The following is a 17,687-nucleotide window of genomic DNA, read 5'->3' as shown; positions in this document are numbered from 1 at the left end:
TGGCTGAGAAAACTGCGATCTAGCCTGCACTGAAGATAAGTGCAACCATTATCAAATATTCTTTGCTGTGAAAAATACTGTGATTTTGTGGCATTAATGTTCTTTACTGAATCTAAGTCACTGTGATCGATCACACAGTAAGATCTTGAAGAACAATGTTTACATGCACTGTAAGCACTTTGAAAAACAAGAGACAAAGAAAAATGGTAGCTCTTTGTGGTTACAACAGAATTTAAAGAAATTTAACACCAAATTCCAGTTTGCTCTGTCCTCTAAGTCCAGCTCTTCGTGGGTCAATCCTGTTGCTGTCTGTTACGCTAGGCAACAGTTATGCAAAGTTGGAACTGGAAAAGGGCTAACATCTGAGGATTCTGCTCCAGAAGCTCTCTTGAAGAAACTCCACAGTGTACAGCATCAGGTCAGAATCTCTGGTCAGAAATCACTCAACAATCAGAGCCACATTGATGTGGGACAGATCTATCATATGCCTGTGGAAATGTAAAAAACAAATCAATCAGCAACAATTCACCAAGGTAACAGGAAACTAAAGCAAAATGGTATTTCCTGATTAAAGAAAATCTTGTAGTAAAAAACCTCCAGACTTATAAATAAGTCCTATGTTAAAATAAGTGAGTTAACTATCCACATTACAAAAAGATGTAGTATTTTATGAAGATTCTGTTCTCTTTATGTATACACCCACCCACACAGAAAGGGCTCACAGACAGGGGCTCTCCCTCGCACTCCTGAATGACCATCCCTGCAGAGGTACCTGTGGAATTTCTGTTGAAACGCTAATGCATGTGCTGGCTCCTTAAATTTTGCTATGGCTTTCCGCTGCTGAGGAAGCATCTGTAAACTCTAAGAGAAAAAGGAGAAATATTTTAATAGCACATGCAAATGGGAGGAAAAGAGGTTAATACCTTTAATACCATTAACCCTAATACAAAAGGAGAGCTCAGGTTGAGATTTGGATCACCAGAACCTCATCTGCTTCTTCCTTCTATCACCAGTTTCTTGCCCTGACAAATTTTCTTGTGTTTATTATCAAGACAATCTTAATTTAGTGCTTCACTAAATCAAATCACTTCAGTAATCCTCCCTTTGAACAGCTGTTCCATCTTCTCAGCCTGGTTCTTAAGACTGTTGATGATCTGGCCACACAAAGCCAGTCTTCTTTTGGAACCTTCTGTGGGATTCAGTGGCAGGTGACCCTTGGATAAAGCCACTTTCTCTTGCCCTCCATAAAGTGTTTATAATAGCACCCCACCTAATCTTTTAAAACAGCATTATCCATCACACCAGAGGAAACTGTTCTTGACTAAGAACTATTCTTTTGCCTGCAGTCCATGGTACATGTCATATTCATTTGTACCAGCACAGTTCAAAGGCATCAATTCCTCTTTAGATTTAGGCAACTGGCTCATACCAGGAAGCAAAGGGAATATATAATTTTTCTGAAACAAATTTGCTAAGTATCATTTGCTTATTAGAGAAGAAAAACCTTCTTGGAAAAGTTAATTGCAGAAGTAAATCTCAATGATAACTGTTTAGTCAGTCAGTCAGTCAGTTTCTCTCTCTTAGACACATTCTCAGTAATCTAGCTTTTCTAGACTGTGAAATTTGTGTTTTTTCCTAGCCTTTGGAATGGCATCTGTATTATTTGGCAGAAATGTGCTTTCTTCCCCATGCTGCCAGCTTTCTTCTCCTGCCTGCTCTCATTCTGAAGTTTATCTTTAAAACAGTTTTAAATTATTGAAATGATGAAGCTTTCCATCTAAAAAACCCACACCATTCTCTTTTGTCACCAGATGAGGGCGGAGAAGAATCTAAGAGAGATTCACGCTTGCCACACTGCTTGCCACACTAGGTCACACTGCTGCCAGATGACAAGTCACAACTCAAAGTGGATCATGGGCCTACGACTAAAACCAAGGACTATAAACTTCATTAGAGCAAAGCTTGGAAGAACTCTAGTAGTCCTAATCCACAACATAAACAGTCTTCCAAGCATTCTGAAAAAATGAGGAGAGGATAAAATAGATGAATGGGACTTTCTAAGAATAAAATCCCTATGCACATTTAAAAAAATTCTCCAAAAGGGTAAAAAAGGGAAGCCACAGACTGGGAAAAAAATGGACGGCTAGGAAAACAAACAGATTCATCCTGGAAAGGGTCAAACCTTGAAGGCAAGGATTCTGAAGCTCCGTCTAACATACTTTGGACATGTTGTAAGGAGGGACTGGTCCTTGGAGAGGGACATCATGCTTGGTAGGGTGGAGGGACAGCGCAGGAGGGGAAGGTCCTCTATGAGGTGGACTGATTCAGTGACTGGGGCTATTAGGATGGATGTATCGGAGATGGTGTGATTGGCACAGGACAGAGCGGAGTTTAGGGCTGCTGTACATAGGGTCGCTATGAGTTGCAAGCTACTCGATGGAACATAACAACAATGGTATGTCAGATAAGGGACTTATATGTAGAATTTATAAAATACTTGAGCATCACAACAAGATAAAGGTGAACAACCCAACTGAAGAACAGGCACAGGATATGAACAGACCACCAAAAACATTCAGATGGCGAACAAACACATGAAGAAGTGTTCAAAATCGCTAGCTCTGAGAGAGATGCAAATCAAAACAACTATGAGGTATCATCTCACCCCAGTAAGAATAGCAAAGTTTAAAAGAAGAGCAAACAACAAATGCTGGTGAGGTTGTGGAGAAACTGGAACCCTTATTCATTGTTGGTGGAAGTGTAAAATGGTGCAACTAGTATGGAAGACAGTATGGCGCTTTCTCAAAAAGTTGCAAATAGAAATACCATATGAGTGCTCGCTTCGGCAGCACATATACTAAAATTGGAACGATACAGAGAAGATTAGCATGGCCCCTGCGCAAGGATGACACGCAAATTCGTGAAGCGTTCCATATTTTCGACCCTGAAATTAACCAGTCTGTAACGAAGGCTAACTCCTATCACCTACAAATTTCGTCTTTGGATACAAAGCTAAGTGGATAGTCCTTTCGGAGGGACTGTTTAAAAAGAGGCAGGGAGAAGAAAAAGAAAAAAAAAAAAAGAAATACCATTTGACCCAGCAATTCCACTACTGGGAACACACCCCAAAGAAACCATAACTGCCACCCAGGCAGATATATACACACCCATGTTTATTGTAGCTTTGTTCACAATAGCAAAGAGTTGAAAAGCGCAATCAACAAACGGATGGATGGAGCAGCTGTGGTATATTCACAAAGAGAATACTATGCTGCATCCTGCTGAGGGAAATATCTCAACCCACAAAACGACAAATACTGCATAGTACCACTGTTGTAAAACAGGATTGACATAGGCGTTGGGGGGAGACTGAGAAAGATGGAATAAATTATGTATACTGCATTGAAACAGATGAGGGAGAAAACTGTTTAAAAGGGATATATATGATTAGGTATTCTTGTCATGACAGGAGCCCACAACAAAGGCTGCATAGTAGAGTAGACTTAGGGGAGAAGGACTGTATAACAATGAAAGAGTTGAGTGGACTTGGGGGGAGGGATTATGTAACAATGAAGGACTTTTACTTTTCAAAGAGAAGAGTGAACTGGGGGTGGTTGGGCAGGGGAAAAAAAGTGCAGCAATGAATGAATGGAAATCCAAAGTCTCTGTAAACTTTCATTAAAATTAATTTTAAAAAGTTTAAAAAAAAAAGAAAGGTAGACTTACTAACTCTGCAGGAGGAAAAAGCCAAATTGATTAGAGAATAGGGATAGTTTAGTAGATACATGAGAGAGTAAGAAAATCACCAGAGGAGAACATGCAGGGCCTGGCGGAAACAAATGCTCAGCTCTTCTGGAGCTCTCTCTCTCTTAGTCCGTGCTTGGTCAGGTAACCCCTTGCTACGCATTTGTGTGATCCAGTCTTGTCTTCTGAAAAGCACCCTAGGCTGTCTTTAGAGGTTAGAACAAGACCCCTTAGATGTTTAGACAATATTTTCAGATGTCTGAGGCTTGCTGTTTCTTATGATTTTGTGTTTTAACAAACGTAAAAAAAAAAAAAACCCAAAAAACCAAAAACAAAAACAAAAAAACTATGTGGGTGTGGATAAGCAGGTTCCCTGGATTTTTCTATTTTTCCCAATTCTTCAGGTCACGTAAGCCATTTCTTTAGTTTTTCTTTCCACCCTCCTACTTCCCTAGACTACCACGTCTACTGCAACTCTGTTCCCCTAGGTTTCCGGTGCTCAGGCTTGTCTTTAACATTCTGGCAATATTGTCATGATCACAGGCTAGGTATTGACTTATAACTTAACCAAAATGAAAATACTGGAGTTTTTTATTAGGAAAACATTCAAGAAGCTTAGCAGTAATAGTTAAGATGTATTACCAATTTCTATTTTGAAAATACACTTTCCCCCCTATTTTAGTAATATGTTCTATAGTCTCTCTCTCTCTCTCTCTCACACACACACACACACAGACACAGAGCATCTTGTGGGGGTGGTTAAGTCTGATTTCCACCCAATTTTTATTTATTTATTTTTTTTAAATTTAAAGCTTTCCTTCTAAAAAATACACACCATTCTCTTTTGTCACCAGATGGGGGCAGAGAAGAATGTGAGAGATTCACATGAACGGTAAGCAACCAGGTCACACTGCTGCCAGATGACAGGTCATAACAGAGTTTAGAAAGGTGGACTTTCTAACTTATTTTGTTTTTATTTATTTATTTAATTTTTTTTGCACGTACCATCAAATCAGCTCTGACTGGTACAGGAGGAGATTGTCCCTCCTTCTCCAGCAGAGCATATGGTGCATTCGAACTGTAGACATCTGGGACTGCAGAGCGCTTTCTACCCAATTCTTAACAGGGAACTTTCCTCATCAATAATAATATCCCTAGTACCATACAAATAAACTACCTGGTAAGACATGCCACCACACATGCTGCTCCACCTATTTTTACCAATCACTGGTTCCGATGTTCATTTGCAAGACTCAGACTTCACTCAAAGTTGTGTGGTTTATTAGGGAAATAAGTTGGAGAGTGGGGGAGGAAAGTATATCTCACAATGCAAGTCCAGATGTAGTCCAGCAGTTCCAAACTAGATTGTTGTTGTTATGTGCCATCAAGTTGCCTGTGACTCATAGCAACCCTATGTACAACAGCCCTAAAGCCTGCTCTATCCTGTACAAGGTGTAATTCCTCAATTAGTGAAAGTCTATTTTAGGTTCAGTTCAACAGCACAAATTTAAGAAGCCTCTGGTTTTCTGAATCATCCAGCAAACTTTATCTCAGAACAGTTATAAGCCAGCTTTTCCTTCAATTATCTGGCAAGTAAAATCTTTATCCAGGGTTCCTCTCGTTAAACCACTATCTCTTTACAGCAGAACCACAGTGTCTTCACAATCTACCCACCGCCATCACTGCCGTTTCTCACAGTAAGGAAAAGCACTTTCTTATAATGGCCCCACAGCTGTTAATGATTTGCAAGACTATGTGTCCACAGTTAAGGCAGCTGGAAATCAAGCCCCTGACAGGCTAATATAACACAATGGCTAGAAAAGCCACTTTTCAAGGGTTCTGACACCTTCCACATAACTTTGTTCACTCAGAAGAACTCAATGCAAAAATGTGTTTTAAGACTACACATTAACTCTTACCCAACCCTTTCTTTTGACTCCCTTGACCCATTACTGACAAGCAGAAAGGAAAGGTTAATATATCAAATTTCATCCTCATTGACTTTTAGTTTTTCAGAGACAAGTATTTTCAGACAATTATGTTACCAAATGTGGCAAAATAAAGTTAAAAGAATCCTCCTTTAGTTGTTAGCTTCCTGGATTTATAATCAAGAATTCATTCAGAATCATCTAACTGCATGCACTCTATGAACAGTGTAAATAAAGTTCAGACAACCTACAATTTAATTTCAGAGAAACTGCTGTGTTGTTCAGAACCCTAGCTGCTTCTCCATTTAAAAGTTCATTCTCTTTCTAGGGGTGGGGGTGTGTATAAACAGATAAACTAAAATGATTATTGGGAGATGAAAATGGTTCTGTAACCTTGAAAATCAATTCCTTCAGCCAAGGGTTCCTAGAGCCTTAAGGAATTACTTAAAGCCCAAAAAAATTAAATTAGCCATTTTCAATACAAGAGAAGCAGCTCAAAATCAGCTCAATTTCTAAATCAGCATATTATTCTAATGGAGAAGAAAGTAAAATACACAGACTTTATACATTAAATATGAGAGTTCTCCCAATTCACAAATGCTCCCTGACTGAAAAATAGGAGGCTACCCTGCTGTCATTCACTTTGACCAAATGTAACAGAATTTAAAAGCTGTGTGTGAAGACTAAAACCAAAGAATACTCTAACCTTACGCTCATGGAACAAGAAAAAAAAAACAAAAAAACCAGGACTGTAGTAAAGAACACAGAAGATCAATTCTAATTTCCTCACAGCTTTACAGTGTGCTGGTGCCAATTACATAATTTTAAATTTTGCTAGTTGTTGAAAATTTATCGTTATAGTTCTAAATAATTTTTAGAATTCTCAAATAGATGGCTAGTGAATACTTTAACTAAATTAGAATTATCATGGGTCATGAATTTTAATTTTATTATTAAAATGAATCATCAAAATGGTATGAAATGGAATTATCTTTGGATGATTTTAAAAGGCAACTGAAAATTATGCAATGCTTCCAAGATTTAAGTATCAGGTATTCTTTGAAAAAAAAAGTTATCATTCTTGAACAATATTGTAAAAATTTTAAAAAAATCTCCTCAAGCCTGGTTTCTAAAGCTTTCTTATTCTCTAAATTTTACATTTAGAAAGCTTATTATCTGTAACTGTAATCTTCACTATTCAACACCAAAGTATGAAGAACACATTATAAATTCCTATTTATAAAGCAGAAATTGGAAAACAAGTTTGTAATATTATAAATAGTTCTTACAAAACTGTCACCCTAAAATGACAATCTCATCATCCTAAGATAGAGAGGAACAGAGAAGCTACATACAGCTAGAAGCGCAAGTTCAGTGGGATGAGTGGCACATATAATTTTTAGGAAGATATAGTCAAGAGTATTAGTAGCAAGTAAGTGAACAACTTTCACCCCCATGAGCTTGAGTTTTACCTAAACTCCAAGAAGCAAAAAGATAGAAAGCTCAAAGCCCAGATAGTTATCCATCTGAATGTTCCATGAGAATTGGACTTCCAGCCTGTGACAGAGGATCAAAGAAAGAAAAGGATTTTAACATGTTAAGATATGGGTTCAATGGGCACTTCTCAGGAAGGCCAAAGTTTTAACAACTAAAAGCTGCTTCTGTGGATAGCCACGGACATTTAATTTTATGTTTCTCTCAGAGATTGTTCCCATTTCAAAGAAGGGTGACCCAACTGAGTGCGGAAACTAAAGAACAGTATCACTGATTTCACATGCAAGCAAGATTATACTGAAGATTATCCCAAAACGACTGGAACAGCACATCAGCAGAGAACTGCTGGAAGTCCAGGCTGGGTTTAGAAGGGGTCGTGGTACTAGGGATATTGTAGCTGATGTTAGATGGATCTTGGCTGAAAGCAGAGGATACCAGAAGAATGTCTATCTGTGTTTCATTGATTATGCAAAGGCATTTGACTGTGTGGATCATAACAAACTGTGGCTGACTCTGAGAAGAATGGGAATCCCAGAACATTTAATCGTGCTAATGCGAAACCTATACTTGGACCAAGAGGCAGTTGTCAGAACAGAGCAGGGCAACACTGCATGGTTCAAAATTGGGAAGGGTGTACGCCAGGGATGTGTCCTATCTCCATACCTTTTCAACCTGTATGCAGAGCAGATTATCCGAGAGGCTGGGCTCTATGAGGAGAAGCGTGGCGTTAGGATTGGTGGACGATCGATCTATCAACAATCTGCGTTGTGCAGATGACACAACTTTGCTCGCTGAAACTGAGGAGGACCTCATGCACTTACTGCAGAGGGTAAAGGACTGCAGCCTTCAATATGGACTGAGGCTCAATGTCAAGAAGACAAAAATTCTCACCACTGGAATAATCGGTAGCATCAGGATGGATGGCGAAGAGCTTGAGAGTGTTCACAGCTTCAGTTTACTTGGCTCCACGGTCAACACTCTTGGCACCAGTAGCCAGGAAATCAAAAAACGTATTGCGATGGGAAAGTCTGCTGTTAGGGACCTCTCTAAAGTACTCAGGAGCAACGGTGTCTCTCTGGAGACTAAGGTGCGCCTGATACAGGCCATGGTTTTTGCAATCACTTGTTATGCATCAGAGAGCTGGACAATGACTAGGGAGGATAGAAGGTGAATTGACGCCTTTGAGCTGTGTTGCTGGAGAAGAGTACTGAATGTACCATGGACTGCCAGGAAAACAAACAGATTCATCTTGGAGAGGATTAAACCAAGCAACTCCTTGGAGGCAAGGATTCTGGGGCTTCACCTGACATACTTTGGACATGTAAGGAGAGACAGGTCCTTGGAGAGGGACATCATGCTTGGGAGGGTGGAGGGACAGCGCAGGAGGGGAAGACCCTCTATGAGGTGGATTGATTCAGTGACTGGGGTAATCGGGATAGGTGTGTCAGAGGATAGAGCAGGGTTTAGGGCTGTTGTACATAGGGTCGCTATGAGTCGCAAATGACTCGACAGCACATAACAACAACACAATTTTTTTTAAAAAAATTCTAGAGTAATGAGTCATTCATGACACTTCACTCTCACTGGCCTCAAGCTGAAATTACCCCACAGCTAACTCTTCATTAGGATTCTGGAGGCTGTATATCTCACAGGAGGTGACTGCCTATCTTTGTCTCTTGGAGCAGTTGGTAGAATCGAACCATCTATTTCTCTCTGGACTAGCACTGCAATTTCTTACCGACTTTCAGTAGAATAACATAAATATTCAGTGATGTATTTACATCAGTAGAAAAAAGGCTTTTTATTTTAATAACTACTGTTTGAGTCACTCAGCATTCTTCATACTCTCAAATATTGCAATAACAACTATCACTCTGAATGCTCATGATGTGCAAAATGCTGTCCCAGTTGTGCTACATGTAATTATTTAATCCTCACAATCATCTTACAATTTGTGCTACTGTTATCCTACTGAGAAGAGGAGGAAATGGAAGCACATAGGGTTTAAGTAATGTGCCAAGGTCACAGCTCCAGAAAGCAGACATCATGCAACCTGGCTCCAGAACCTGCACTTTTTTAAAAAAATAACTGAGATTTTAATGAAAGTTTATAAAGAACTTAGATTTCCATTCATTCAATGTTGCACATTTTCTTCCCTGCCCCCACCCCAGTTCACTTTAAAAAAAAAGTTATTTCATTGTTATATCCCTCCCCCCCCATTTTATTATGAAGCTCTCTTATTCTGGGTTCAGTCACAGGTTTGCCATTACTTCTTTTAATAATTCACACTGAAAAAAAGGACAGCTTTTAGCTATATTCTTTCCCCAAAGCAAAAAATAAAAATAAGTAGATGGACATTATTTTCCCCTTCAGAGTAATGATGATAGCCTGAGCATTTATAGTGAGAACAACCTTTACTGAAAAAGTAGTATGCAGCTTATGGCTAGAAATTATCTTATATTTTCTAACCAACTATATTAAAAAGATCATACAGTCATTTCTGAAATTCAAATACTTTTAAATTAATGAATGCTGACAAAACTCTGGCAATCCAAAAGGGTTTAACTATTTATTTTTAAATCAATGCACAAATGAAAATTTTAATGGACTCAGATTTCTACACCATCACTACTTTCTCAAACTCACCGGTAAAAATCAGTAAATGACAAGTAAATCCTCAGTAGCTGTTTTTTAATTCTGTTTTGGTTATAATAAGGAAATCTCAAATGCAACATGATGTACTTTATGACACTTAACAGTGTTATTTACATTGAAAAAAAATATTTTTAAAGACGTGCTCTAAGAAGTGTCTTTATTCATCAAGACAAGTAACAAAAGTAAATACTGGCTAGTGAGGGTTCCTCGAACATTTACACCTAGATAAAACATGCATTCTGATTTAACTCTGCAGGATATATGTTTTGCTTATGGTTGAACTATGTTAATCATCAGCTACTTGGTTCTCTTCTCCATGACCACATTCAGCTCTCTAGTTACACAGTTTCCTCAGGGGGAGGAAAACATGATTCACTTGTCCATGTTTTAGGTGAGCGTGTGCCCTCTTACTGTTGTCATGTTGAAAGCGGTTCAAAGGTAAGCCTCCACTTGGTTTCCAAGGCTATAAATGAATGTGAGGAGATCACATGTGTAGCTGCTGGTAGATGTGAACTGCCAGAGAATATGACCTTTGGGTTCAAATTCCTACAGATTAAGCCATCAGCATTTCCTGTTAGGTTTCTTAGCTGAGGCCAATTTAAAAGCCAGATTTAGTCATGTAAAAATCTGATAGCATGCTAACAAATTATACTCTTTGTAGATTCAATGTCCAAAGCTGTCAGCTTCTGCCTCTATTTTACTGGCCAACAGAAAATAATGAAAGCAATGGTCAGCCATATGCCAACAAGAAAAAATCAACGGTGATGTTTTGTCTTGTTTTAGGGAAGAACATGCAGTTTATGCCTTGGGGAGAGGACCTTCCCCTCAAAGAATTATTATAATAGGAGGGCTGAGGGCTGGGATTTGTCAAGGAGTTCCCATCATTTTCTCAGGAACTCAAGAGTACACCTGTCCTGTGAGAAGTCACCTGACCTGTCCTTATTGTTTGCTTTTTGTTATGTGCTACTGGAACCAACCCACAGCTTATTCATCATCAGACTGTATAGAAGACTACCATCTTTCTTCTGTGGAGCTGCTGGTGGCCTCGAGTATCTCATGCCTTTGGTTTGGCAGTGCAACTCCTTACCCAGAAGTCACCAGAGTTCCTTAAGGTAAGAATTCTTTTAGAACTGAAAGTAATGAATAAAAGGCATAAGTAGTAAAAGTAGAAATTTTAGGTAAAAAAAGAAGAAACAAACTGGGAAAATAAGATAAAGAATCTGAAACTATGTGATCACTGCTAACCTTTGATTCTGATAATCATATCAGAGGTGAATAAAATCTAATGTGATTTGTGACTCATTACAAAATGGTAAGTTCGCACTTTTAAATATAAGACAGGAAAAAAAATCTACTTGAGAAAGATTTCTTTTATGAGACTCTGCAATCAGTTTCTGCTTTTGTTTTTGTTAGGCTATAATGAATCTGAAAGTCCCTTAACTAAAACTGTCAAATACAGACAGAAATGGACAATATGGAGAGGATAAAATTAATAGGACCTTCTAAAGATTAGATTCCTGTATGCATCAAAAACCTTTTACAATAGAGTGAAAAGAAAACCTATGGATTGGCCAAAAACATTTTGGCAACACTGAGTCGTTGTATCAAAAGGAATTGGCAGATACAGAAGAATTTAATGAAATAACATTTGAGCAAAAGCCTATGGTGATGAAGGAAGAAGTTCAAGCTGCTTTGAAGGAAATAGCAAAAAATAAGGTCCCAGGAAGAGATGGTATACCAATTGACATAGTTCAGCTAACCAGATGCTGCCCTGGATGTGCTCACCAAGTTGTGCCAAGAAATCTGGAGAACAACCACTTGGCCAACTGACTGGAAGAGATCTATATTTGTTCCCATTCCAAAGAAAGGTGACCCAACTGAGTGTGGAGATTATCAAACTATATCATTAATTTCACATGCAAGCAAGATTCTGTTGAAGATTATCCCAAAAAATGACTGGAACAGCACATCAGCAGAGAACTGCCGGAAGTCCAGGCTGGGTTTAGAAGGGGTCGTGGTACTAGGGATATTGTAGCTGATGTTAGATGGCTCTTAGCTGAAAGCAGGGAATACCAGAAGAATGTCTATCTGTGTTTCATTGATTATGCAAAGGCATTTGACTGTGTGGATCATAACAAACTGTGGCTGACTCTGAGAAGAAAGGGAATCCCAGAACATTTAATTGTGCTAATGCAAAAGCTATACTTGGACCAAGAGGCACAGAATAGAGCAGCGTTTAGGGCTGTTGTATATAGGGTCGCTATGAGTTGCAAAGGACTCGACGGCATATAACAACAATACTATTTCAGACAAGGGTCTCATATCAAAAGTTTACAGAATTCTACAGGGCCTCCACAAGAAAAAGACTGATCACACAATTACAAAACAGGCAAAAGATATGGAAAGACTTTTCACAGAGGAAGATATTCAGATGGTCAACAGATACATGAAGAAATGCTCAAAGTCATTCGCAGTAAGAGAGATGCAAATCAAAACCACAATGAGATGCCATCTCACTCCAGTAGCAGTAGCAAAGTTTAACAGGATAACAAATAATAAATGCTGGAGAGGATGTGGCAAGAAAGGAACTCTTGGTGGGATTATAAAATGGTACAACCACTCTGTAAGGCAGTTTGACGTTTCCTCAAAAAGCTTAACATAGAAATTCCATATGATTTAGCTATTTCACTGCTTGGAATATACCCCAAGAAAATGAGAACTGAGGCACAAACAGAGACTTGTACAGCAATTCAAAACCGCTTTATTCAAGAACATGGAAACAACCCAAATGTCAACCACAATGGAATGGATTGAGAAATTATGGTACATTCACACAATGGAATACTATGCAGTATGTGGAAGCAATGATTTTATAAATTACTACCTAATTTGAGAGGGACTGGAGAGAATCATGCTACGTGAACTACCTCAGTCCCATAAGGATAAATATAAGACCATTTCCGTACAAAGTGTATGAGGATCCAAGGGTGGGGACGGGGTGAAAGCACAGGGCTGAGGATGAGTGAGATAAGAAGGGCAGGCAATAATCATAGGGTTGCTCAGTTTGATGGGTGGAGGGAGGCAGGGGTAAAGGAAAGGGGAAAAGCCCAGCATTAAAAACAATGTATATGAGCTTTATAAATAGACTGGTATAACAACAAGAAGTCCCTTAACTAGAAGAGTTGGGCTCCTTGCTGCTACCTCATTTCCTCATCCACATGGACAGTCTTTGGAAATAATGTAAACAATTTTAAATTAACCTGCACTAAATATCAAAGCTGCCAAATTCCATGTCAGCTCTAGGAAAGGAACAGTTTGATACTGGCTCTCTGAATCATACCTCTTCGGGACAGAGGAAAATAGAGAAAAAAAATAACTTTTGTAAGTTATTTTAAATTTATGTCAAAGGGTGTCCTAAGGCCCTTTACCAAATGAACTTCTACGGATCCTTTTTTTGTTGGTGTTTTTTGGCTTGTTGCACAATCAACCAGCTTTTGACTCCCTGAGTTAATCCTCATATAGATTACCTACAACTAGACGTGTTATTCAGGTGTTCTGTCCCAGGCACTATGAGGGACATCACACCACAGGCTGTTGACAAAGGTCCCAGTAGCTGGCCAGTAATCCATGACTCAGGGTCCAACTCCCCTCCTTTACTGGGGGAGTATAACCAAGGGTTAACTGTAATCAAGAGCTCTGCAGAATAGTGAAATACCCTGAAAATTCAGTTTACGCTACATTCTTTCTTTGGGATTCTAAATACAGGTGGCTAGGGAAATATACACAAAAATGACTTTAATTAGTTAATTGCAACTTAAGATTGAAATGTCCTATTTTTTCTTAACAAAAATCTTTTTCTTCAACTATTTTTTTTTCTGACAAAATTAGTAACTCCATAGCAAATTTAGCTGTAATTAAAACATGACTTAACAACATTTGGATAGTTTTCATTTTATATTTTAAATGAATATATAGAAAAGAGTTCTTGGTGGCTTAGTCTGTAGGGAGTTGTGAGCTGGTTTGATTTCATGTTTCTCTGAGGAAGAAAAATGAGCAGTCTCCTTCCGTGCAAAATCCACTGGAGGGTCAGCTGAGTTAAAATGAGATGGCAAGGAGTCTGAGTGGGTATGTGTGTGTTATAAATACACACACACACACACACTTGCGTGCGCACATATATACCCACTTTTTAATCTTTTAAAACTTGATATTGTTGTTGGTTGTCCTTGACTACGACTCACAGCAACCTACGAACAACAGGGCAAAACCCTTGCTTCATCCTGAACCATCCTCACAATCTGTGCCATGTTCAAGACTGTTGTTGTAGTTACTGTGTTAATATACCTCCCCATGGGCCTTCCCTTTTGCTGACCTGCTATGTCTCCGAGCATGACTGGTCCCTCCTGGTAATATGCCCAAAGTATATGAGACCATGTTTCACCACCTCTGGCCTCAAAGGAGTAGCCTGGTTGCACATGCTCCAAGACAGATTTGTTTGTTCTTTTGGCAGTTGATAGTGTATTTAATACTCTTCTCCAGCACCACAATTCAAATGCCCTTTTCCTCCTGCAGTACATCCTGTGATTTGACTGCTGTTGTGTAATGCTCACTATGTATCCAAGTAAAATGCAAGTATCATGATGCTTCCTATTGATCTAGAGATGAGGACTTTTGTTTTCTTGATGTGGACGTGTAATCTATTTTGAAGTGTGTAATCTTTGATCTTTAGAAATCCCTTCAAGTCGTCTTCACTTTTTAAAATTTGGGATAAGTATGATAGACTGATGGCCACTTTTCATTATTGTGCTGATTGAACCAGACTTGCTCTCCTCACTCTTTTCTTCTTCCTTTCTGCAATTAAATCGTGTAATCTGTGTTAACACGTTGTTGGTGAGTTTTCACCCAATCCTGATGTCACATTTGTGCTATTTGCACAGCACACAGACTGAACACCTTTTCTGATTGTAAACCATGAAGTTTTCACCTTACTCTTTTTCAATGACTGATTCTTGGTCTATGCTCACGTTTGTAGAGCACAATGGAGTATTATAGAATTCCCACTCTGCTCAACGTTGTCCATGATTTCTTATGATTCTCATAGTCATATGTCTCTGTGTAGCCAATAAAACACAAGAAAATATCTTTCTGGTGTTCTCTGATTTTAGCCAAGATTCAGATGACATCACCCATGACACTGATAATAAAATCTAATTTGGTCTCCAAAGACTGTTAGGTTCAATTTTGCATATTACATGAATTTTAATGTTCTGTGATATAGTTAGGACAATTTTTTTCTCTCCATGTAGTAATACAAATACTATAATTCAACTCTGAAAAAGTAACCTAGGCACTGGGACTTTTCACCAACTCCAAATTAACAAGTTTTACAATTTAAATTACAAATTTAACTTGAACTATAAAGCCACAAAAATGTAAAGCTGTATTTGAATGCATGTTTAAAATTAGCTTCTCTTGGAGCATAAGTGTCTTAGAATATATACTTAAGATTTTTTAAAAAATAATGAACCTGTAACTATCAAGAGCGTTAACTAAAATAAGTAAGCTTCTGTTGAATTCTATTTGAATTATCTGACTAAAGTACTAATACTCTTTTTGTTACTCTAACTCTTGGGGCCTCTGTGGGTCTCTGTTCCATTCTAGTAGTATGCTGTAAACAACTTTTGTTAGTCTCTGCCTGTCTATCAGTATTCTGTGAAAGCCTGTTGTTGTTATGATGTGCCATCAAGTTGCTAGCAACTCATAGTGTGACCCTATGTACAACAGCTTTAAACCTTGCCCTGTCCTAAGCCAGTCTCACTATCTCTGACACTCCCATTCCCATTATCCTGTTTGTTCTCTTGGCAGTCCATAGTATATTCAATACTCTTATTCTTCTCTAACACCACAACTCAAAGGCATCCTCCTTAGTCATTATCCAGCTCTATGATGCACAGCAAGCAACTGCAAAGACCATGGCTACATCAGGTGCACCTTACTCTTTCCTCAGTCTGGTCTTCAGTACTCTGGAAAGGTCCCTGACAGCAGATTTTCCCAGTACAATTTGTTTTGATTTCCTGACTGCTGGTGCCAAGTGTGTTGATTGTGGAACCAAACAAGTTAAAACTGTAACAATCTCAATTTCTTCTCCATCTATCCTGATGCTGCCAATCGGCCTGTGGTGAGACTCTTGTCTTCTTGATGTTGAGCCTCAATCCATATTGAAGACTTGACCTTCTGCAGCAAGTGCTTCAGGTCCATCTCAGTTTCAGCAAGCAAGGTTGTGTCATCTGCACAATGCAGGTTGTTAATGAGCCTTCCTCCAATCCTGATACCACATTCCTGCTGGTAAAGTCCAGCCTCCTGAATGATCTGTTCTGCATACAGATTGAAAAGGTATGGAGATAGGATGCAGTCCTGATATACACCTTTCCTGATTTTGAACCATGCAGTATCTTCTTGATCTGTTCTGACAACTTGTTTCCTGGTTGAAATACAGGTTTTGCAAAAGCACAATTAAGTGTTCTGGGATATCCATCCTCCTCAAGATTAGCCACAATTTGTTGTGATCCACATAGTTATATGCCTTTGCCCAGTTAATAAAACTGGAGTCATGGGCTCAAGTACATCAGAGATGATGAGTATGGCACCAGGTAAGACAGGGTTCATATCTGTTGTTCATAAGACTTCCAGGAGTCTTACAGACTCAACTGTACCTAACAACAACAACAACAATTTTTAAGAAGGAGAGTTCTGGTGGCCTAGAGGTAAGGAGTTGTACTGGTAACCCAAAGGCAGGCGAAGAAAGATGAGCACTTCTCCTGTGCATCTTATAGCCTCTGAAAACCTGTTGGAGGGTCCACTAGGAGTCAGCTCCAACTCAACACTCTAAACAACACAACCACACCTTAACAAATACTGTATATTTTCACACAATAAAGGAAAATAAAAGAATATAATGGAATGTAAGAGGATTAACTCATTGATCAGTAAATTCAGGGTTCTACACAATAGCGTATCAGAAACAGGGTTCAGGAAGACAAAGGCTTTGCCTCTAGGGAGCCACATAACCTTGGACAAAGTCCCCTTTAAGCCCCTTTCATTTGTCAAATAAAACATCTAAGCTGAATGAGCTTTACCAAAGTAAAGCTCTAAAATTCTACAATTCTGACTCAAAAAAGAGACGCTAAGAGCATACAAGGAATGTACTGCCCAAACCCAATTCCCACTAGTTCTCACACATTCTAGGAAAGTCTCATAACCCTTGACCAAAAAATAAAAACAACAAACAAACAAACAAAAAACCACACAGAACAATCCAGAAACCTGCATCACTTCTCCAAATCCGTAGCTTAGAATGTTATGACTGATTGTGAGCTTTGGGGACAGCATTGGAATCTCCTAAAAGCTTGTTAAAATGTACATTTTGGGTTCTGTCCAGACTTACTAAATCAGAAGCTGCATTTCAACAAGATCTTCAGGTTGATTCACATGTTCTCTCAAGTTTTAAAAGCTGTGGTTCAGATAATCCCAATTCTCCATATAACTTCATTAACTCTCATCTCACTCATTGATTCAACCAATCTCCACTGAATACGCATCATGTGCCAAACACTATGTTGTTAAACATAAGCATATGTTTAACTGGGGATAGTTACAAACAAAACAGGTAAAATCTTTGTTCTCCAGATAATAAATAAGTAAAAGACAGGATATCAGAGAAGTTCCATTTTTGCACAAAGAATGTATGTATTGTACTTTCCCCCACCCAAACGATCTCACATCTCTGGGTTTTTTGTTTTTTTTTAATTTTATTTTATTATTTTTAATGAACATTTACAGAGATTTTGGATTTTCATTCATTCATTG

At 38.6% G+C, this 17,687-nt stretch overlaps 1 protein-coding gene across 1 annotated transcript in view; it reads right to left on the bottom strand.

The window, feature by feature from the left end:
- Positions 1 to 439: 439 nt before the first annotated feature.
- Positions 440 to 17,687, bottom strand: part of RBM33 (RNA binding motif protein 33) — a 212,209-nt gene continuing 194,961 nt past the window's right edge. The window contains exons 18-19 of the mRNA XM_006887685.1: positions 773 to 861; positions 440 to 488 (exon numbers count right to left, since the gene is read on the bottom strand). Of these exons, the coding sequence (XP_006887747.1) occupies positions 440 to 488; positions 773 to 861 (138 nt within the window). The remainder of the gene's footprint in view (positions 489 to 772; positions 862 to 17,687) is intronic.

This window comes from Elephantulus edwardii, unplaced genomic scaffold (assembly GCF_000299155.1).
Source record: "Elephantulus edwardii isolate Elephantulus edwardi_28Jun2011 unplaced genomic scaffold, EleEdw1.0 scaffold00060, whole genome shotgun sequence".
In the NCBI taxonomy this organism is placed as follows: Eukaryota; Metazoa; Chordata; class Mammalia; order Macroscelidea; family Macroscelididae; genus Elephantulus; species Elephantulus edwardii.
This window is presented reverse-complemented; position numbering and strand designations above follow the sequence as displayed.